This window comes from Pleurodeles waltl, chromosome 4_2 (genome assembly GCF_031143425.1).
Source record: "Pleurodeles waltl isolate 20211129_DDA chromosome 4_2, aPleWal1.hap1.20221129, whole genome shotgun sequence".
Taxonomy (NCBI): Eukaryota; Metazoa; Chordata; class Amphibia; order Caudata; family Salamandridae; genus Pleurodeles; species Pleurodeles waltl.
In genome coordinates this window covers 266435218-266459999 of record NC_090443.1, presented here as the reverse complement: position 1 = coordinate 266459999, position 24782 = coordinate 266435218, and the positions used below count along the sequence as shown (strand labels likewise).

At 43.7% G+C, this 24782-nt stretch overlaps 1 protein-coding gene across 2 annotated transcripts in view; it reads right to left on the bottom strand.

The window, feature by feature from the left end:
- The window catches only part of DDR2 (discoidin domain receptor tyrosine kinase 2), a 737021-nt gene that overhangs the window by 563169 nt on the left and 149070 nt on the right, over positions 1 to 24782 (bottom strand). For both annotated transcript variants that reach the window (XM_069231100.1, XM_069231101.1), the window contains exon 3: positions 7304 to 7406. In XM_069231100.1, the coding sequence (XP_069087201.1) occupies positions 7304 to 7406 (103 nt within the window). The remainder of the gene's footprint in view (positions 1 to 7303; positions 7407 to 24782) is intronic.

The following is a 24782-nucleotide window of genomic DNA, read 5'->3' as shown; positions in this document are numbered from 1 at the left end:
GACAAGGAGCCCTCTCAGAAGCAGGCAGCACCCGCAGAAGTGCCGGAAAAGGCACTACGAAGTGGAGTGAAACGGTGCTCACCCGAAGTTGCACAAGAGAGTCCCACGCCGCCGGAGGACAACTCAGGAGGTTGTGCAATGCAGGTTAGAGTGCCGTGGACCCAGGCTTGGCTGTGCACAAAGGAAATCTTTGTGGAGTGCACAGGAGCCGGAGTAGCTGCAAAACACGCGGTTCCCAGCAATGCAGTCTGGCGTGGGGAGGCAAGGACTTACCTCCACCAAACTTGGACTGAAGAGTCACTGGACAGTGGGAGTCACTTGGACAGAGTTGCTGAGTTCAAGGGACCTCGCTCGTCGTGCTGAGAGGAGACCCAGAGGACCGGTGATGCAGTTCTTTGGTGCCTGCGGTTGCAGGGGGAAGATTCCGTCGACCCACAGGAGATTTCTTCAGAGCTTCTAGTGCAGAGAGGAGGCAGACTACCCCCACAGCATGCACCACCAGGTAAACAGTTCAGAAGGCGGCTGGATCAGCGTTACAGTGTCGCAGTAGTCGTCGTTGCTACTTTGTTGCAGTTTTGCAGGCTTCCATCGCGGTCAGCAGTCGATTCCTTGGCAGAAGGTGAAGAGAGAGATGCAAAGGAACTCTGATGAGCTCTTGCATTCGTTATCTAAGGAATTCCCCAAAGCAGAGACCCTAAATAGCCAGAAAAGAGGGTTTGGCTACTTAGGAGAGAGGAATGGCTAGCAACACCTGAAGGAGCCTATCAGAAGGAGTCTCTGACGTCACCTGCTGGCCCTGGCCACTCAGAGCAGTCCAGTGTGCCAGCAGCACCTCTGTTTCCAAGATGGCAGAGGTCTGGAGCACACTGGAGGAGCTCTGGGCACCTCCCAGGGGAGGTGCAGGTCAGGGGAGTGGTCACTCCCCTTTCCTTTGTCCAGTTTCGCGCCAGAGCAGGGCTGAGGGATCCCTGAACCGGTGTAGACTGGCTTATGCAGAGATGGGCACCATCTGTGCTCATCAAAGCATTTCCAGAGGCTGGGGGAGGCTACTCCTCCCCAGCCCTGACACCTTATTCCAAAGGGAGAGGGTGTAACACCCTCTCTCTGAGGAAGTCCTTTGTTCTGCCTTCCTGGGCCAAGCCTGGTTGGACCCCAGGAGGGCAGAAACCTGTCTGAGGGGTTGGCAGCAGCAGCAGCTGCAGTGAAACCCCGGGAAAGGCAGATTGGCAGTATCCCGGTCTGTGCTAGAGACCCGGGGAATCATGGGATTGTCTCCGAAATACCAGGATGGCATTGGTGCGGCAATTCCATGATCTTAGACATGTTACATGGCCATATTCGGAGTTACCATTGTGAAGCTACACATAGGTAGTGACGTATATGTAGTGCACGCGTGTAATGGTGTCCCCGCACTCACAAAGTCCGGGGAATTGGTCCTGAACAATGTGGGGGCACCTTGGCTAGTGTCAGGGTGCCCACACACTAAGTAACTTAGCACCCAACCTTTACCAGGTAAAGGTTAGACATATAGGTGACTTATAAGTTACTTAAGTGCAGTGTAAAATGGCTGTGAAATAACGTGGATGTTATTTCACTCAGGCTGCAGTGGCAGACCTGTGTAAGAATTGTCAGAGCTCCCTATGGGTGGCAAAAGAAATGCTGCAGCCCATAGGGATCTCCTGGAACCCCAATACCCTGGGTACCTCAGTACCATATACTAGGGAATTATAAGGGTGTTCCAGTATGCCAATGTAAATTGGTAAAATTGGTCACTAGCCTGTTAGTGACAATTTGGAAAGAAATGAGAGAGCATAACCACTGAGGTTCTGATTAGCAGAGCCTCAGTGAGACAGTTAGTCATAACACAGGTAACACATACAGGGCACACTTATGAGCACTGGGGCCCTGGCTGGCAGGGTCCCAGTGACACATACAACTAAAACAACATATATACAGTGCAATATGGGGGTAACATGCCAGGCAAGATGGTACTTTCCTACAGCAAGGCATCTTCAGCTTGATTTTTAATCAACAGCTCAATCTGCTCCAGGCGAGAAACAAACAGGCTCCAAGAGTTTAGTTACCAATCTCTCAATTTTGTGAGCAATACCATCCAAAGCATTACGTAGACTGCTTTGTTGCCCAGCCTGATGCAAACCATGAGACAGCTGACCAAAACCCTTATTTGGAGGTGAAATACGTTTTCTAGGGACAGACTTTCTCTTTGGGGTCTGCAGAGTTGATATAGGAGAAGATGGTGGCTGATGAATAATTGCATTGGTATGACAAGGACTGTTCACACAAGTCCCAGAACGTACTTTCTGATCTACGTGTGATACCAAGGCATTTGAATGGAGGATTTACCCCACATTGACCTGGGAGCCATTCCTTCCTTAGCTGAGGGGGCCTCGTTAATGGGACGAGCTTTCCGTTTTCTCATGCAAGCAGCGAGAGCTATTAGGTAGTCGGGACACGTAGTCCCTCCTCACAGCACCTGTCCGTCAAGTCCTTTCACCCCCCACACGCCACAGGATGCCCTCAGCAGTTTACAGTGAAGTGGTGTAGCGGTCTGCTTCCTCAACCTCAAGGGAGATCTGCAGGATATCTGGGACACGTAGTCCCTCCTCACAGCGCCAGGCCATCAAATCCTTTTATCCGCCACATTTTGGGAGTCACAGAGAATCACAATGCTCTTGTACCCATTAGCAATGCGCTTCCCATGGACCTGCCAAGCCTTAGAATATCTGCCGAAATCGCAGTTGAGCAAGTAACAGGCCTGATTCCCTCCATTCATTCAGGATCTCCAGACGACCTATTGCTGGCACATGTGGCCTCTTCATTCCTGCCCCTGTTTTTCCCCTGCTTGGCTGACATGTTTAACCTTTCACTGAAAACTGCTAAGGTTGAAATGATTTGGAAGTATGCCAATGTGCTTCCAATACTTAGGAAGCCAACCATGGACCCCTCCAACCTATCAAACCTCTGACCCATCTAGCTTCCCGTCTACCCATCTAGTTTCTCCCATTACTCAAATTACTGAAGAAAAATATTAATAGACGTCCTATGCTGACGATACACAGCTGGAGGTATCAGTCAGCAGCAGTCATGAAGCTATCAAAACAAGATTTTGTGACTGCTTACACTTGGTGGCCTGAAGGATCAGTCAGACGTGCATACAATTAAATGGGGAAGAGACAGAGATTGTTCTGTTTGGTAAGACTAATAGAATCTAGATAGGCTACTGGTGCCACACAAACATGGCCCTCCACCTTCTTCCAAAAAGGATGCAAAAACCAGGGTATCTTGCAAGACGGCATGCTCAGTATGAAAAATCAAGATGTGGTGGTTTGAGGCTCCTGCTTTGGCATTCTGCGTATGCTTAGAAAACTCTTCAGTTAGATTCTCTTGCAGTGCCAGATTACTATTATGCAACCCCTTATCACTTATAGCCTTGAACATGACAATGTCTTATTCACAGTCATAAATGAGTTGATTCTGTTGCACCTGCATATAGTGCAGCAAGCAGCAGCTAGATCGGGCTGCCATCTTTTTGCTAGGACAGCCAAGGGTCCACTTCTGAATTCAATGCATTGGCTACCTATTAGGAAAGGCAGTGTATGAAATTGCTATGTCATTCCTATAGAACTCTATATAATAAGAAGCCGTACTATCTTTAAGCAAGAGTTCGCTTCTGTCAACTTGGCAGAAACATATGATCTTCAGACATTGCCTGGCAAACTCACTCTGGATTTGTACGATTCGTACGGCCAGAAGCGGAGGGTGCTCATTTTCATACCTTAAGTATACTAAACAGTTGTGGATCAAATGCTTGAATTAATCTCAGCCACTGGTATCAATCAGGGATGCATCCCAATCCATCATAAATTTGCAAACCATGCCATCTCATTTTGACCCAGCTATATGCAAATCAGTCTTTACCCTGCAATAGGAACAGTCCAAGCTGAACTGCCAATCCAGGTCCTCCATAAACCAGACCACGAGCACCCTAGGACCGATTTTGCCCTAAATATGAACCTCATCAGCCAGATACGAATAAGCAAATTGAAACAATCCATTATTCTGCATGTGTGGAATCACAATTCCCCAGGCAAGGTTGTAATGTAAAAAGTCAATCAACTTTGAAGGGATAGTGCGTCAAGGCTTATGTTCAGAATATACAGAAGAATCAGCATGTGCAAACTCTAAGCTTTAGTAAATTGGCAAGTGCAACTTTTACAAAAAAGTCCCATGTCCAGAACACATTCGACTTGGAACACAAGTTCATGATTCAAAATAAAAATTGAACAATTCAGAAAAGCAGCAAAGATGTAGATCTCGCAATTCAAAATTCATTGATACACTTGCCCTAATGATATAAGAGGGTCAAACACTAAAGTGACTTGTGCAAAACACTGTATGTAAAACATACTTTTAAAAAGTCCTATTTAAAAAACAATGAAGGCATCATCCTACTTCAATGACCAGGTTGCAGAGATGAATAGTCAAAACATTATGAGACTACATGTGTCTTAGATACATCTAATGGCTAGAATGCTTACATATAGGTGGCTATACTACAGAAGCCAACAATTCTAGACTGACTATAGGTAACCATGCCTAATGAGTACAGCAGTTTATGGACAAAGAAGGATCTCTACCCCATGCCTACACTGAACTAGATCTTAGGTGCCAAGCCAACTTTAAAAATTGTGACAGGGCAAGAACAATTGTTTCAGATGTATCAGATTTTAATAGACGTAAGGCCTTCATGTGCCGTCTCACACCCAGGTTGCAGCATTATCAGGAGAATCCACTTTGACCTCTGGATTTTGTATCTGTGGCAATAGAACCAAAAGGTTTCCTGTTACCAAGGTGTTATGACAGCAGGGGCATCCTCCTGCTGTCCCCCCTGCCTTTCCCCTCTTAACTGAGAAGGCCTTATGTGGGAATATACCAAGTCCAAAACGAATGTGTAAAGTTTTGGCATCAAAAGGATTAATTCAGTTAAGAAATACTTTGAATTTGAGAGTTAGAACCTTGTCAATCAGACCATCAGACTTCGACTCATGCCATACTTCCTGGAGCATGTGGTCCCAATGAATACTCTTAATCTGATGTGTTCCCAATTTCACAGGGGTCTTCCCATACTTCCTTTGTTTTCAGCTGGGGGCACAATGCTTTCACAGCTTTCAACCAAGGTGTAGTGGCTCCTCCAGAGCAGCTCTGTATGGGCCAGGGTGGACATAATCCAAATTCTGACCGAGTAAATCAAGATTTTAAGTCGGGCAATGCGATCAATCCCTTTTAAATTCAGATCCCTCCTCAGGGGTATTAAAGGTGTACTGACTGGGGCATTCAGAAGAGAGCTCACAAATTTAGTTTCAGATCATTTGAGTTGGATGCTGCCCCCGAAGGCCCAGATACCTGCCTCTCACAATGCTCCTCCAAGGGCCACAGCTCTATATACCTCAAGGGCTGAGAAGACTGTCCTACTAGATGCTGACAATTTTGTCACAATGGCTGCTGATTTATGCAAAACAATAGTTACTTTTTGACAACTGGAAATCCCAAGAAACTGTGTACGTGAGCCTTATCCCTAGTAATCAAAGTTCCTGACCTGCTCAGTAGCTCCAGCCACAGCCATTTTGTTCCTAGACATAGGATGGGGGTTTAAGGCCATAAACTTAGGCTTCCCAGCATTATTCTCCAAGCCACGGGACCGGCTGAACCGCATGAAATAATTCAAGAGTTCCTTCCAGTGCTTAATTTGTGCTTGTTGTTTCCGGTGCTGAGCACCGGCACTTCATCAATACATAGCTTTATTCGGTTACTTTCAACCATAAAAGCAAAACAACCACCGGTAAAAAGATAAAAGATAAGTAAAAATTAAGTTAAAAAAGGAAATAAGAGGAGTAAAAAAGAACATCCTTTACGGCCTTAAAACACATAAAAACCAAACACCTAATCTCCTACTGACTGTCATTTATTTTTGAGGGCCGGGGCTTATTCTTCTGCCTCAAGCATTTGCTGCAAGCAAAAGACACATATGGAAAAGACGGATGAAGGGAAAAACGAATAAACATAACAAAGGGAGAAAGTAGAAAGCTGCAAGAGTGAGCTGAAGGGTCAGCGAGTGGCTATATATGGACTGAAGAGGCCAGAGGTGGCTTCAGGATTACGCCGCCTCAGTAATCCGTGCCTACACATTTAATTTCAGCAGCTGCGTGTTTAAGAGGAGGGCTTTGGACACCGGCACCTTTTTATTTCCAAATTAAGCATTGGTTCCTTCAAACCAATAGGTGTGATTATAGTGACGTTATAATGTGTTTTTTTTATTTCTCTGCTTGGTTAAGTTAGCCTGTTATAGTGCATTGATACTCCATTAGGAGTGAGTAGACGCACTCAAGAAGTCGATTTAACATAACATATTTACGGCATGCTGCAAGCATTTTGGTGTGTTTAACTTTGATTTAGTTTTTAAAAAAATTGAAGTATTAGCTGCCAAAAACTACACAATCAGTGGCTCTGATTTATTCTTTTAGTCAGAGTTTTTGTCTAATTAGAAGTTGTTAGCACCTAAATATTAAATAGATCGTCATATGCTTTCTAACTTATGGGTAGCTAGCTTCTCCTTTCCACATCTGTGGCAGTAACTGGACATTCAAACATATATTCTGCCAGGGCGTGCAGCAGAATTAAATTGATACCCACTTTTAAAAATGTTAAAGCAGACACCACAAGTATGCAGTTGCACTTGCGGGAATTTTCAGTCAGAGTGTATGAAGCATTAGCAAATCATATACTGCATCACAATTTCATTCTCCTTGAATTCCATGAATTCTCCAAGACAATCCATTGCTGGCTGGAATTCCACTTTATTGTTATTATGCCAAAGCCAAGCATAAGGCAGCATCTCTCAGGCTCGACATTCCGAGGAGGATAAAGTAGAGCAACCTCCACTCTCTTTCTAATGCCACTTTTAGTTTGGCCACCCAATTCCTCCCAAGATCTGAGGTAACCCCAAATAGCATGGGCAAACCTAGAGGAGGTGCTGTGTCTTGAACACAAGGCATTAGCACATATAACATTTCCAATGTGCACACTCTACCATGTTACATAGCCATATTTTCAGTTACAGCTTTAATGCCGGAAACAAACCCACTAAAGAAAAAATGCTGTCTGTACACAGTAATAGGTACATATCACATTCTATTCCTTTCATACAAAGCATAGTGAAACAACATCTGTTCTACAGCTAATACGCCATGGACAAAACTAGTATCTGATGATAATAGGGACTCACCTTCCATATTTGGCTGCTGTTGATTCAGACCACTGGCTGGAAGCTGTGATATCTTCATCAGGAATGTGACCACCAGACATTCCCAAAGGAAAGCGGCACACCACTGGAATAAGAGAAGGACATGTTACTAACCCTTTCCACCACAAAACAAAATAAGCTAACAAACTAATCTTCAGAAAACTCCAATGTAGTCCTTCTATAGAGTTTTTGCTACCTAGGTATCAAGGCCATGCACTCATTTTAGCCCAATGCATACTGGTCGTATACATACTTTTGACCCTTTACCAGGAACATTCAGTTCTCTGCGTTATACAAACAGTAAACCCAAAGTAATACTGAAATAGAAAGCTAGTGTATGGTTATCTGGGAGAATACACCATCACTAGGTGAGAAATTCCAGTGCCTTTTTCTAAAGTCTGGAATTATGCACAAGTACACATTATCCTCACATTATGTCCTCCAGGAAATAAAGAAAACAGAAAATAATACCTCTTCAGAAAATAGCTACAAGCCAAATGGACCCTCACTGAGGGCAGTGAGACTCATATTGAGTGTCATGTCTTTACACACTCGGCGTGAGATATCTGCCAGGCAACAATTTTTTTTCATCTTCATATATTCGATTCTTGTAGGCTGTGCTAGTGATATGTAGCATTCTTGAACTTCAATCTACTGCTTTCCTATTTTTACCCCGCAATTAACGTGGTCTTATCTTTAGCAGTCATTTACAAGGTCTCTTTAGAAGACCAATCAGTTTTGCCATGCTGCATGAAGTCCTGCACATTTATCAGGGTAATCTGTTATCTTCCATACTACCTTCAGCTCCTTTCAAGAGGACATGTTCTGTCTGGGCATTGATCTGAGGCAGATATATATTTTCTGTCCAGGTGGAACCTCAAGTGCAGTGAACTACCTTGTTTTCTACTGTAATGAATGAACATCTAGCCATCTAAACCACAACACTGAAGACTGGGAATAAAGATATTGGGGAACCCATATAGTTGACATCTCGTTTTCATAGGGGCCAACCTCAGCATCGTCTCCCGATCCCTAGAGTTCAACCAACGGGCAGTTATTTGTATTGACAAGGCTCCCGCAATGATCTTGGGGCCTGCAACCTGTGCACTCTGTTGACTATGAAGGATGAGACATTTTTGTGCGTGAGCAGGCCGATGTAACGTTCCTACATACTTTTTCAAGTTGCCAGAGTCAATGGATTCTGACAGACCACTCTTAAATAGTTGAGTTACAATCTTGCTTCCAGATCTTCATTCCCAGATCTGATGCATTCCATCATTCTTTCCATGTTGGTTATTTTATTGTCCTGAGGGCAAGTTCATCCTCAATGTCTGATATTTTCATTCGGCTTGATCAAGCCTCAACACTTGTTCATCTAGTTGTTCCATCATAAAATCACCCTGTGATGACAGCCACTTATTTTGGAGTCTACGGACTGAAGGCAGTGCTTCATCTTCCGTAGAATTGTTCTTATGTCTTCATCGGAGGCTGCCTTTGGCAGACTGTTGGAAATTGCCGGCGGTCAATGCAGTGTCATCTTTATCCACTATGGGGGGAGATTTACTCCGGTCAATGGATAGCTTGGGTGGTTTACCGGCTTCCCATTATTCCAACACAGCTTGGTGTAGTACTCTGTGCCAGCTACAGAGCTGAAGTTATTTTATGGTCTATGATAGCTGTTGTTGTGGTGTTTGAGTACTATGATTTATAGGAATGAGTTAGCAGAAGTTCTGGTATTCTTTTGGACTCATTAGCTATATGGTTGTTTGATGTTGGGTGTGGCTATATTGGCTTATGGCGGTCGCAGAGCCATTTCTATTTCTTTGTTTTTTTATCCCTAGCACTGTGTGATTGCTTTAACACTTCTTTTCCGAATTGCTGCCTGACACTGGAGAGGTCTGATACTGAACATCTCATTAAGTGCAAGGATCATTGTAATTTGTTGCCGGTTTTAAAAAACTCTGCTAACTCAGGCTACTTTAATTCCTCTGCAGGACACCAGCTTGCCACAACGTACCGGGCGCTATATGGGCTGGATTCCGCATTGACCTGTTGGCTTTGGGCAGTGCTTTACCAGCTACATTGCATCACCGACCCTGCTGCCATCAAAGTCAGTTTATCGTATTTTTTGTGTGAATGCAGGTACTGAAGGGTGACTTGATGAAATACCAAGGTAATGCGGAGCTGTACGTCCATTATTTAGCCTTTTTCAAGATAAATTCTTCTACAGTCTAACAAAGTGCTTTAGAGTAATGCCAAACAAGGGTGGATAGCATTCCTCCATTTGTGATATTCAACAGGAACCAAAGGACTCAGAAAATGTTAAAAGAAACCAGCAAAGGCAGACCCATTCCTGTGTCAAAACCTATGTGACAAGGAATCCATTTTATGTTGTTTGCATTTTCTGTTTACTTGCAGTAGTTTTCACCTGACAACACATGTAACCACCCTGCTAGAAAGTGTGAAGCACTCCCAAGCACAGGGATCAAAGAGAACTGCTTAAGGAAGGCAGTGTGACCTCCCCCAGCAGGATGACTACTGAGCTGTGACCACATTTGGCCTAGCTTTAAAGAGCCTACCATCTCAGGGAAGCAAATGGTGATCACACGTTTGTCCTGCCACTCCTTTGTGGAGGCAGTCAAGTTTTCATCTCCTACAGAGGAGCAAAAACAAAACCTATTGCAGAACCAGTTTTCCAGGAGGAGTGACTCATTATGCTGGGTACACCCCATGGGTATGCTCATGGCTTCTCACAGGGGAAGAAGGCTTGCATCATCTTCATTTACAGTAGAGAGGGTTATCCTGAGATTGTTAGAGGGCTGAACACCTAGGAAGTGACGTGAAGTGGGCAGGGTAGCCTCTTGGGAAGTATTGCCCTAATGGCTAGGAGTCCTTGCCACCTCAAAGCGAGAAGATGGCATAAAACTGGCACCCTGACCCACAGTCCTCAGAGCACTACTGGGCTGGCAAAAAGACAAAAGAAGGATCACCTTGCTGCTTCCAGGATCAAGCAAAGAGAGGCTGCACCAAGAAAGGACTGCAACTGCTGACCTCAAGGGACTGGTAAAGAGGACTGTGCCTGCTGTGCTAACTCACAGAAAAAGGATCCACTTGTGCCAGGATAGAAGAATTGGCTCCAAGGGCTAGGTGGCTAGCCCCTTGTTCATCACCAGAGACACAAAAGCTGAAGGAAGCCTGCACTTGTGAGAGCCCAGCTGCCCAGGATCACCTGTCCAAAACTGGACACTGAAGTGCCGGCTGGGAGATGAGCCCTGATCTGCCCAACGTGCCCCCAACCCTAGCCTTCATCGAAGTCAACCCTGGACCTTGTGCAAGTGAGACACTCACCTGTGAACAATCGCTGAACACCACTGTATCCAGAGAAGAGTTGACCAGTGGCAACTAGACCTGCACTGGACTTCACTGGGGCATCATGGGAAATCAAGCCCTGAGGCCTGATGTTCAGGCAGACTGCGGTGGATCCCGGAATACTCACTGCATCTCTTCTACAGTTACAGCATTCTCAGCATCCTTAGCATCTTCTCATCATCCTGTATCCTCAGCCGATCAGGACCATTTCTTGCCTGGAACTGTGACCCTAGTGAAATCCTCTATAAGGACTCTGAGATCGCTGGACCCGGGAGGTAACTGTCTCCCTGGACCTAAGTGGTTCCAATGATTGACTCTCAACCTGTGATGGCCAGTCCAAGAGACGATTGGTAGTCATGCTAGCACATTGGATCACAAACAGCAATGCTGATTAAAAAAAATTATTGGAATTTACTTATTCTTAAAAATCATTTGTTCAGTTCGTCTAGATTTTTGTTGCTTTGGTATCAACTTAAGATAAAAATACTCTATTTTTATAAATCGGTGTTGGATTTTGTATTGTATTGAGTTTCTTATATACCTGTTTATTGGCACTTCTAAGCGCTTTACACTTGTTCCTTTGACTAAGCCTGCCTGCTGCGTGCCACAGCTACCCAGGACTGAGCTTAAAGATTTGGTAAAGAAACCTAACAGGACCTGGTAGAGATTGATATTATTACATGGCGTGGTCTCAGAACACCACATAATAGTGCACTTTCCTACATTAGAGGTTTTCTTACAAGCGCCTGTATCTAGAAGGAAGGGAAATCCTGCTTCAGAATTCAGAGAAACAAAACAGGAAGGTCGAGACCGAAGACTCCCAAATGCAAAGCAACTATGCAACGGATTTGATAGCAGCAGCATTGGAGAGCAACCAAAGACACAGACAACTGAGAAGACGACAGAAACTTGTAAACAGTTGTTAAAAGCACAACAGGATGAGGCTGTGAGAGGAGAAGGGAAAGAGACAAGCTACGACCCTTAACTACTCAGAACAACCTAGAATGGTTGAGGTGTAGCAGAGAACTATGAGGGGGATAAGACTTAGGCAGTATGAAGATAATGTAGTAGAGCCCCCACTGCAATCTCAGCAACAGACAATAAATAATAATAAATAATAATAATAATGTCACTTATAAAGCACATGGATATTTCAACGAAGTGTCCCAGTGCTGAAAAACCAACTCCCAGTGATCTGCAAGCACTGCCAAAGTATCGTATTATCAGCCCGAGCTGAAAGGACAGGTTTTTAATTTCATTGGGAAAAGAGATTCCGACGGGACCTGCCGAAGCTGGCAAGGCAGGGAGTTCCACAATGTTGGTGCCAGATAGCCAAATGAGGAGCCCCCAGTATGCACTCTATTTGCTATGGGAATGCTAGCCAGCAGTGCCCCGGAAGATATAAGATTCCTGGCAGGGACTCAAGGTTGGATAAAAGAGTGTAAATAGTGAGGATCTTTTTTTGAAAAAGCACTGTAGCAAATGTGCAGGGCTTTAAAGGAAACTCTTTGTTTCAAAGCAACCAGTGCAGCTTGGTGAGTTAGTCCCCATAGGGGCCCGTCTGGAAAGATCCAATAGAAGACGGGCTGCGGCAGTGCTTAATTTGTAAATACAAAGGGGCCGGTGCCCAAAGCCCTCCTCTTAAACATGCGGCTGTTGTGATTAAATGTGTGAACATGGCATAATCCTGAAGCCATCTCGGGCTATGGCACGGGCACGCCAAAGGAAACAATTAACAACTGTTTTGCCAGATACATGCTGCCATGTGCTCGACCTCATGCAAGCACAGACATGCTGTGGAAAGTGTGGTTTTCTGGTTTCGACTGTACCATATCTGAGCACAAAGGCTAGTGTTTTGCCACAGTCTCTGCTTGTAGCGAACTTCTTCTGTCTGAGCTGTAGATCACTAGTCAAACATAATCAAGAGACATGACTTTTTGGAAGATCATATGCCAGAAGCTTAGTTTCTGACAGAAACTTGGTTGACTGTAAATTCCTCAGATGACATTTTACACACCATTCCCAAAGGTTTCACAACTGTGAAACTGGATAGTCAAACACAGAGAGGGGGTGGTATTGCCATCATTTTTAAGAAGTTTTTGCAATGTTCCTTTATGGAACTGCCCATTGAAGAGTGTGAAGCTGCTTTCTTCTCCTTAACTCTCTTGAATAACTTTACTCTAACAGGACCCTTAATCTACCACCCTCCAGGCTCAGCCTCTAGTTTCATAATGACCTAAGAAAATGTGCTATCTCCTTTTGTCCTGCGTTATTCCAATTTCTTGGTTAGAGGAGATTTATTTCCCCTCCACAGAGACTTGGGTGCATCCTCAATCCTATTTCTTCCAACATGGTTAATTTATCTATTGATCCCCCTCATCTGCTCACCTGGTCTGACCATCGCACTGTTCCTTTTCGGTTCCCTTGCCAAACCCCCATCCTGTCCATCCACTATTCAGGTAGTTTGGTCACATAAGTGTGATAATGTGTCTCCTACTTGTTTTACTCAAGAATCAGACTCCAGTTGTACTTCTCTTGATAGTAGTATTGATGTAGCTACTTCCCAATTGGAATGCTGGATTAGAGATGCATTAGGCCAAATAGCTCCTTTGGCTGATCGGACTCTCCATAGATAGAAACCATCAGCTGAGTGGTTTGGTGTGGAGCTACTCCTGCTTAAAAAGAATTGCAAGCACTTGTAGTGTCTTCGGCGCAAAGATTATGACCCTGTTAGTAAGGCTAATTATCGGTTTGCCCCTTAAACTTATCATGACTGAATTAGACAATCTCGACATGATTTTTATGCCAACAAAACTCTTTTGGCCCAGAATTATTCTTGAGAAATCTTTTCCATTGTGAAGTCCCTCTCCTCATTATCTCGAGTGTCAGCCTACACTGCACTTTCTGAGGAGGGATGTAATTATTTAGCTCAATTCTTTTTTGATAAAGTGGCAATTATCTACCCATCCTTTCCATTGCACTACAGAGACGCACTGTGTTTTAACTCTTGGTATGAATTCTCAAGAGTACTGTTCTAGATTGTTTTACATCAAATCCTTCGGACCTGAGGGGTTGTCTCCTTTCATTGGTCAGTTAAGTCTGGCTCACCGTAAGACCCAGCTTCCCCCTTCATTTTGGAGCGAGGGGTAGAAACTGTACAGCCGGTGTTTCAGGAGTTACTTAAACATTCCCTGGCTTCAGGCCAGGTTCCACTGAATTGAAAGCATGCAATGGTGGCCCAATTGGTTAAAAAAGCTGTGTTAGACCCCACTAAGCCCGAAAGTTATCAGCCTGTCTTGCTGTTACTTCCCCCAAGGCCTCAGAAAAATAGGACAATCTGCACCTTTCCACCTTTACCGAAGCCAATAACTTACTCCATAGGACACAAACGGGATTCCGCCCTTCCTACAGTACGAAGTCTGCTTTATTACTTGTGTCAGAATACATCTGTCAAGTTTTGGACGGAGGTGACACTGCAGCACTGTCAATGCTAAATCCCAGATCTTAGATGAAAATTACTCAAGGTCACACAAGAAATCGCAGTAAACAAAAATAAATGTGAATGAGTAAGAAATAAACACAGAGACTGATAAAGTAACACAGTCTTTTGTAAGTGGTATGCTATTTTCCCACAGGGCATGAAGACCGAGTATGGTGGAGATCATATTTTCCGACAACTCAAAAGCGGGAAAATGGGTGAACATTCCATATTTAAAGTTGTTTTGTTCATGGTGAATTACTTAATAAGACGGTTATGGTTATGTCTTTAATGACACCCATCACACCTTTCTACACACTTCACCAAGGAGTGGGCCACAACCAAGCATATTATCACCAATCACGATTTAAATTAATTTCTCTAAATGTGAGGGGCCTACACTCTCCCAATAAAAGATGTATTGTCAGGGTGATATCTTAGACAGAAGTTCGCCAACATTATCTTTAGTCAAGAATCTCACTTATTAAAACACTATAAATTAATAACTAAAAAAGGAGTTACTCTGTCCAGTTATGGGCTTCAGAGGGAACGAAAATGGTGGGGGTGGCATAGATGGAACTTAGACCAACTGAGACTCGGAGGGCAGATACATTTGAGTCTTTGCTGAGATCCAGGGTATAAACTACACTCTTATATGTGTGCGTGCCCCATATATGGATCAAGAAGCTTTTCTCCACAGGATTGAGAGACTGGGTAGAGATGGCAGGGGGGCATCTCATTTTTTAGCAATCTTGATATAATCTGGGAACCAACATTAGACAGAACAGCCCTCTACACCCAATCAGTGAAGGCCATGTCCTAGCAGATACAACTTAAATTTCCCAAAAAAGGCTTAGTAGATACCTGGCAATATCTCCACAGAGAGGAGACAGATTATCCCTTCTTTTCCCATGTCCACAAGTAATATAACAGAACTGACTAGGTGTTCATCTCAACAAGCTTACGCCACAGGCTCCGCAATGCCAAAATGACAGAGGACACAAAATCACACCACTCCGACATAGAGACCGATTTGGAGGGTTGGCTCATACCAAAATAATGAGAAATTGGAAATATCACCCAAACCTAACAAGAGACCCAGCAAATGAAGCTGATCTAATACAGGGCATGAGAGATTACTTTTAATATACTAACCCAGAAGAAATTCCCCTCAGTAACAATTGGGAAGTATTTAAAGCAACGTTCGGAGGTCTAGATATTTCTTTGGCTACAAGACTGCAAAGAAAGGAACGCCTATAAGAATCTAAACTTACAGAGGAGTACAAAAAAATAGAAAGCAAATACAAGCAAAAACCCGACAGAACTCAGGAGCGAGTGCTGATACTCCTACAAGGCAAGCTGAGGGTATTGAGGACCAAGGATAAAAGAAAACTAGTACACTTAAAACATCTATTTTATGAAAAAGGCAATAAAGCACATTAACTCCTGGCTAGCAGACTGAGAGACCAAAGAGTGAACAATCTTATGGCTAAATTAAAATCTCCTGATGGTCACAGTGTGACAGATGAGCGAGAAAAGAGATGCCTATTTTTTGTATTCTAGTAAAAACTATAGACAGCAGGAGAGGAGAACAGGGCCTAATAGGTGCATTTCTTGAGGGGATCCAGCTCCCAACCATAGATAAACCTTTAGAAGTGCTGGGGATCCTGACTGCCATCAAATGTATGACATCCCAACAAGGCTCCTGGCCAAAATGTGCTATCAATAGTCTTTGACAAGGACTACATTGCTTCTGTCTACGCATATTTATGACTCCTGTCAACTCATTAAAGGAAATCGTGATATTTACTCTATCAATGAGAGAGGCTAAGGTTGTGGGTATTCCAAAGTCGGGGAAACTGGTAAGACAATGCTAATCATATAAACATATAGCCCCACTCAATGCAGATATTAAGATTAGCATGAAGGTTCTTGCAAGATTAGAAATGGTCTGCCTTCATTAATAGAGCCAGTCCAAGTGGGCTTTGTAAGGGATAGACAAGGCTCAGATAACATTAGGAAAGCAACCCATCTAACAGAGAATATCATGAGAAAAGGAATTCCAGCTCTCCTAGTATATTCAGGTGCAGAAATGGCCTTTGGAATGGGTGAGCTGGAAATTCCTTAAGATAGTGCTAGAGCCAGGGATGAATCCTTGCTAATTATAAAATCCAGAAATAAAGATTGAGATGAATGGAGCAAGCTCTGATAAATCTCAATTTCAGAACCACATGATGACGCTACCCCTTGGTGTCCATACGTTTTGCTCTGTTTACTGAATCTTTAACAGCACTGATAGGAGCCTTCGGCAGGGTGTACTTAGGGGCAGAAGAGCACAAAATCAGCCTATTTGTGGACGATGTGCTTCTCTGTCTGACTGTACCCAAAACCTCATTGCCCAAATCCATAAGATACCTGGAGGACTTCGAAAGCGCTGTGGAATTCAAAATAAAATCAGATTTTAAATATTATGGTCAGACGGGAAGAGAAGCAATGCTTAGAAATAGATGTGTGAAGAAGTGGGCAAAACAATGATCAAATATTTGGGGTAGTTTTCACTCAGTGACAAACCGGACTTATGCCAATTGGCAAGTCCTATAAAATCAAATTACAGCATATCTAGCCAAGTGGAAGCCACAATACCTTCCTTGGTTGGGCAGGATCAACGTGGTGAAGACGAACATCTTGCTACAATTACTCTGTCTTTTTCAAGAATTACTGAAGTTGGTCTCATTCACAGAAATAGGAACCCTACAGTACCTAGTGATAACATTTGTGCGAGAGGGAGAGCTAGCTAGACTTGACAAAAATATAGCTATGGTCCAGCTAAGTAGAGGGGGCTTGGACACCTCAAATATTCTCAAAGAGGATTACACTACACTGCTCAGAAGAGGTATGATACTGTCCCCTTGAGAGTCTGAAAATAGGTGGCTCTTTATGGAAAGAACTCTTGCAGGTTGTTCCCTGTGGGATATCCCATGGCTCAGGAAGGAAGTGAGCCAAGAAAGTAATATGTTTCAGAAATCAATAAACCCCCCCTCTTGGTAATGGGATAGTATGGGGGTGAAAGAGCTTCCACCACTTAGCTGGCCCAATACAAGCTGATTCAATTTAACCCCGTGTTTGTCCAATGATGGATGGCAGGAGATCTGGTAAATAGCGAAAGAGAGAGTGCCTAATGATTAGAAATGTGTTTGAAAAAGGACAGTGAAGTCCTTTCTAGAATGTGATAAGACCCTCAATCTAACTGAGCTACACAAGATCCAATATGTGCCAATATATGCCGATCAAACATTGGGACATTCACCCACACTTACGAGAGGTGACCAATAGGCTCCTGACCCCTTTTGATAAATTGTTTGAACCATATGATGCAAATGAAATAAGCAACACCTTATTAGACCCCTCAACTATGAAACAAGGTGTTCCTCAGGGCTCCATCCGCTCCCCAACACTTTTCATCCGTACACCGATTTCCTCAGCTGTTGCCCTTTCTGTATTTTTCCAAAAGAAATCAGCATTCTACTACATTCATCATCATTTTACTTGAAATCGATGCTTTTTCTTTGCTTTTCCGCTGTTTATGGGTTTGGTTTTTTCTGTCTTTCTTGTATTGTGTTAAAATATGAGTCCCAAAAGTTCAAAATAAATATTTTGCTGCTGGTTTCCAGTGAAATAGGCTTACACAGATCATAGATGACATTGTCATGTCTATTTCCTGCCCACGACTTTAAGTTACTCGTGCCACGTGTTTTAAATGTGTTTCTGTATTTCAAACTGAGTGGTACTGAACTGAAATTTAATATTTTATTGTTTTTATCTGCTTGCATGAAAGGCTGTACGAGCAGAGTATTTAAATAAATGTCTTAGACTTCTAAGATCTATATTTAGCCGCACCACCATCTCATATCATCTCTATAACGACAATACTCAGTAGTTACCACAAAGTATCCCTCCACCCCCAAAAATATTACTGCTTTAACCTCTACTCTGGCAGATATACAATCCTGGATGAATAGGACCATCTCAAACTGAACCTCCTCAAAACAGAACTTTTCCTTATCTCACCCTACATGGCTTTATTCGGGGTCAATTGTGGTATAACTCACAGGAAAGTTGCTGCATATGTGATTCAATAACATCCGTGATAGATCAATAGGTGAGTAAATATGGATTAATGAGATTTACAGAGTGCGGTGCAATGGAAATGTGCTCCTCAGTCAATCAAATACTGGTTTAAACCTGCCATACACTGCTATAGTGGATGCAACTAGTAGTGCATATGAGTGGATACTCACAATATGCCAGGTTTTGCACCTATGTGGCCATTGACAGCTTTATGCCAGAAGCTGGTGTCATCATGATATGAATGCCTGGGCAACCATTAAGCCATATTATGCCGGGGGTCCTCAAAACATGGCAAGGATTACTACTTTGCTGTCAATGTAAACATCAGCCAGCAGTGAATATCATCATGCTAAGGTATACGCGTCAAGCAAAGAATTAACATTGTTATACAAGTGCCAGACCCAGGATTATATTGGCATCATGTCATCTGTATCTGTACATCTAAAATTATAATCATCCATAAAAAAATGAAAATCCGCTAAAATAGCAGGTATTTAGAGAGGAAAAGGGAATTTTCAGTAACAGTTCAATAGTCAGGAAGTGAGGTAGGAGGGTCATAGCCAGAACAGGCCGGTTGGGCAAAACATACAAAATGTTCTTTAAAAAAAAAAAAAAAAGCTTCTGGTACAAAACTAATTTGTGGAAGTCTATTTGTCAGTCAGGTGCTTTTACCTAAGTCAGGACCACAGGGATGTGTTTAAGCCTTTTGCACAGGCGGCTCTGAGACACTCCATCAGTGTCTGCACATTGGCCCTGTAAGATCTCAGCACCCGTTAGACGGGCCTTTTAAGGACGGTAGGTACCCCTGTGGTGTATGAACCTGTAGAGCCGGCGCAATGGCCCCCGCGGGGACTCAATACCGGTGCCGTGGCCACCGTAAGGTGTCAGGTTGTGTACACTGTGCACTATGAGGGAGGTGGATGCTCAGGCAATGTATCAGTACCTACAGTATGGTTCAGTTCCTGGTACTTCTGAAAACGTCCGCATCTGCACCACGCCCAAGCGATAAGGTGTCGGTGTGTACAGCCTTTCACGAGGCAGGTGTCAGCACTTGTACCACGCTTCCTGAGAGCTATCGGAGCCTGTAGCATGGGTCTGGTCAAGTGTCATGATTATTTTCATGGCCGCAGACTCTTGCTAATACATACAGAATGGCTGCGAAAAGAGATTCCTACATTTACATAAACAAAGTACATATGCAAATAAAGGGAACTTCTTCAGTGCCCTCGTGGAGTAAACCTGCTGGCACATTCCACTGACCACAGAGCCCCTTCTGTGGCACTCCTGTGAGCCGGTGCCAAGCCCACGTGCAAAACCTGGTTCCAAATCCAGTTTTCCACTGGGCCCTCTTCTGTAATGTACATCTAACACCCTGAAGCCTTTTACGACATACTTTTTGCCACATGGATGGAATATGTGTCCTCCTTTATAGGCGGTACAGTATTCAGAAACGAAAATTCCATTCCAATACACAATAAGTTTACTGTTTCGAGGACTATTTAAAACGCTGGTGTTACTGCAGAGTGTATTAAAAACAAACATTGATATAACCGATATAAGATATTACTTTATACCCATTTTGGCTGGAAAACATCACTGTAGAATACTAAACAGAAAATACACTGATGGCAGGAAAATCATGATAAAGAACAATGTGACGAACATCAACAATAAAGTATCAGTGAATTCGTCCCGCGCAGAGAATAAAAAACGAGTTCCACTTGGCAGCTGGCTTCACTTTCATTCCTTTAGCTTGTTCACGAAGTTAATCTGAAGTAGGATGTTATCACTATTAACAACTGTAACCCTACTGCATATTAAAAAGAAAAGGGACCATTCCTACCAAACTCCTAAAAAACTATTTTGCAGAGACATGAAAAAGCAAAGAGAAATTGGCCTTTAATGAGTGACAGAGCACTGCTCATTAAAGCGCTCATTGTGAACCGACACCCCCTTCCAGACTACCCTAAGCAGTGCATGCTCGCTCGAGAGAGGTCAATGTGAACCGACACCCCCTTCCATACGACCCTAAGCAGTGCATGCTCGCTCGTGAGAGGTCATTGTGAACCGACACCCCCTTCCAGACGACCCTAAGCAGTGCATGCTCGCTCGTGAGAGGTCGTTGTGAACCGAAACCCCCTTCCAGACGACCCTAAGCAGTGCATGCTCGCTCGTGAGAGGTCATTGTGAACCGACACCCCCTTCCAGACGACCCTAAGCAGTGCATGCTCGCTCGTGAGAGGTCATTGTGAACCGACACCCCCTTCCAGACGACCCTAAGCAGTGCATGCTCGCTCGTGAGAGGTCATTGTGAACCGACACCCCCTTCCAGACGACCCTAAGCAGTGCATGCTCGCTCGTGAGAGGTCATTGTGAACCGACACCCCCTTCCAGACGACCCTAAGCAGTGCATGCTCGCTCGAGAGAGGTCATTGTGAACCGACACCCCCTTCCAGACGACCCTAAGCAGTGCATGCTCGCTCGTGAGAGGTCAAAGTGAATAGAAACAGCCTCCGCAGTACGACAGCCCTAGTCCCACCACCACGCGTGCCTCCTCCTTTTCAACCAGACCCAGTCTGCAGCTGGGACACCAGTCAGCACAAAGCTCAGATGAATGCAAATATTTCTAAAGGAGGGACTCGCATCACTGCATGTTCACTGGCACTGTCTCTACTCTTATTTCACCTTACCCTGCCATGCAGAAGACAGATCAATGCACCAGGAAAGCATATGCAATAGAAACAGCTCACGAATCAAAGTTCATACTAAAGACACCAATCATCAGTCTAAGCTCCAAATACAAGATCCAGTTAACTCTGACCAGGCCAACATAGCAGCAGAAACATAGTACTACTTGCACAGAGGAGGAACAGTAATCACGAGTGTGCACTCATGAAAGGTCTTTAGCTCTGGGCACTGCCAGCTCTCTGCATTTCTTCCACGGTGCATCCTTTGGTGATTAGTGTCAGTCTCTGTTTCACTCCTGGCGCGAATCAGTGGTTATGAAACACGCCTTAGGCAGACTGATTCAACGTATTCACCAATAAAGACTCAAGGCTAGTGAAGAATAAAAACTCCTCTTGGTTGATTCAAAAAGTGAATGACTCTTTCCGCAAGAAATAGCTGTAGGAAGGTGGACCTAACAAATAATTAAAGGTCTCCCTTTGACCTCTAAAGCAGAGAGAAAACACTTCAAAACAGACCAGCACTGGGAGACGATCTTTAGAGGGTTCAGCACACATTTATTAAGCATTGGCATTACAGAAACAGCAATGGGAATGTGGTATCTGCAGCAATAAAATGATACTGTGGAAATGTGGAATAGTCAACATCATACCTACACCCACACAGTACAGCAGTCGTAAAGGATGTGAGGCTTAACAAGGGTAGGTAGCACACACTGTGGCTAAACAAAGTCATAAAAACAACTGAACAACTGAAATGCAACCAGTAAAGTAAGGTAACATAGCTACGGTACTGAAGCTATTTTTTGGATACATAGCATCCTAAGAATTGTAGAGCCTTTTGATGGTCGGTTGAGTTGTTAAGTGCACCCCAATTTTAATTTTAAAAGTTGCAGTGTAAGCAACAAAGTATTATTGGCTTCTTTTATTTTTCAGATTATTTTCTTGCTTCCTGCGTTTTAATTTCGTGCCCTGCTTGGTCATATGATCTTTGCTAACGGCAAAAATGTTACTTTTGGTCTTGGTCTCTAGGCCTTCCCTGGTTTTCCGATGTGTCTGCGTTTGCGTGTATCTTCATCTGTGCGCCAGTACTTCACCAGAAGCAATGGAACAAAACATTTTCTGTAGAAGTTGATTTGTTTATTCTTTCAGCACATCCAGGAATACACACATGTATTATTTTTCCTTTTCTGATGATTTTCCTACTCATTTTTTACTATGTCTCATACGAAAGCAGCCTGCAAGATGAGCCTTACCACAGGGTGGCTGTCAAGGGGGGTAGCTGTGAAGTACCCTCTTTGATGAAACTAATGGATTAACCAGTCTTGCTTACTCAGGCACAGAACTCAGGCTGCACCCAACGGAGGCCCAACAAGGCTGACACATATTTCTACTGTGCGTGTACTTCCTCAGCGGGAAATGGAATAGCAGCTTGGTCTGGACTGTTCCTAATGTTGTGAGGTCAAAATAGAATTTTTAAAGGATTGGTCCCCTCCTGGAGCAGCATAGTGAGCAAAGATCACTGGACTCGAATGAGGTCCAGAGTGTTACCAGCTGATGAGATAAAATTAAGTTTCAACTGTACACGTTTTGGACTTATCAGATAACAACACCTTGCACGCTGGGAATTGAGGGAGTATACTTGGAAAAGGGAAACTAAAGGCGATGCTTGCTATCGGCCAAACTGGTGGAAGGTGTCACCTATGGCATGCAGCACATAGTGCATGGAAGCAACTATGGACATATTTTTAAAATGGTATAAAGCGTTAATGCTAAAAGAATACACATCAATATATCAATGCATGACACGCATCCTGTACGGCAGGGTCTAAGGAAGTAAAATGTCTCACAGAGTGGTCACCTTGGAGGAGAAGTGCGGTTGGGCCCTTGTTTGCTTGGGACTTGTCGCCCCAGGCGCCTCGCGCTTTCCGCATGGCTGCCCCCAAAACGACCGTCTGTAGTTGCTGATTTTGTGACTGTTCGTAAAAAGTATACCATTGCCATAGCAGTGGAAAAGTACTCCCTGCCTCCGTCTTGGAATGCAAGCGCCTGGCTTCGCTTTCCAAGCAGGCCTTAGTAACAACAGCTCATGTTTTCAGAGGCCTACAGAGGCCCGGGAGCCAGTGAAAGACCTGCTTGTTCCATGATGTTTACTGTCTTGCCACTGGCTCCAGCCAATGAAATGGCCTTTCTAGGTTGGCACCACGGAATGGAATGTCAGTGAAAAAGGGAGGGTAGAAACAAACAGCATAGGGAAAGCAAAAGGAGGTGAGTGGGAAAACCACAGAGCATGGGGAGAAAAATGCCTGTGTAAGGGACGATTAGACAGGATAAACATGCACTAACAAAGCCAGTAATTTTAGCTTTTGCAGACTGTCATGTAATAAAGAGAAACACATGCTCACACACATGCAATAAGAGCAAATCACCCCATGTGAAAAACACAGGGCTCTGAATGAATATATGATCCATCCTGCAATGCTATTTTTCAGATCTTCAGTATTATTAACTTACTGGGCACACTGACATATTGACCAGTCATAAATTAGCATCATTATTTAATGACATCTCTTGCTTTGGGGAGGAACTTCTCTGTATCCCCCACAAGCATCTAAAGCACAGGTGTGTATCGAAAATAATTGGTACTGCAATATACGTGTGGCTATTGTGTGAGTGGGCACAGTAAGTACCTCTGGAAAGAAAACATTATATGGTCACACCGTACCATCAGTAATGGAAAGTTCACTTTCTGTCTCCCTAACTAAGGAATTGCACATGCTGTTTACTCTATCTGTCTTTGTACATTTACACTAAAACATTGCCAACATTTGTGTATTTTCAGTTTAAGGGATATGCTGCAACCTAGCACACAGTTACACACTGGAAGTGCTTCTGGTGATCCACGGTCAGCCCTATTTATCGCTGTGTGAGGCGCAATGCAATGTGCAACACGCATTTGATAGTGTAATTAATCAGCAGCAACACAACTAATAAGTAACACAGGACAAAAAATACGAACTAGCCAAGCATAAACAAATGCACCAATAGTAATTAAAAACGAGGTTCCAAAACAACAATGAAGGGTATTGTTTTGTACAAAAGAAGGCATGAAAATGCTCGCAATGCTTATTTGTTGGTGTGCCCTTTCATGATACAGCAAATGGTATTCTGCCAACTAGGCGCAATCTAAACACATAGGTAGAAAGCGTGAGATGATATACGCTATAAACCTCTGCTTATAATAGTACAATCCTCTGTAGCAATATTTCACGTATTTATCCTGGCCCGTATTAAAAAAAACATACTTTTCTGTGGTACGGTACCAGGCACAGTATTCCACTCAGAAGCAACATTCATTGGCCATTATTTCTACTGGCCCCCTGGTGGCACTGTTTGTCAGGCACGATAAGCATTTATGTGTTACATATTAATTTTACAATAACACAATATTTTTGATACTCACTATTTCGCCTGGCACCCTGTTTACCAAGGGCAATACTTTTGCAGTGGCTCAGTGTTAAAGGAGAAGGGAATTTCTGATTTGACAGAAAGTAGGCACAAAATGGTGGACTAATGCATCCCTGGGCAAGTTTGGAAACTATGAGGTATTAGACGCTTGCCACGTGCCACTTTTCAGGGTTTTGTGTGCACTGGACAGGAACCAGCGGGTGGTTAATGTGAGCCGGTGGTAGTCGGTAGGGCCCGCCGATACACATTTTTGGGAACTATCACTTATTTCTCCTCATCAAACTTTTTCTGTGAGCAAGAGAGGGAAAATACACAAAGGGGAAACTAGTTTACA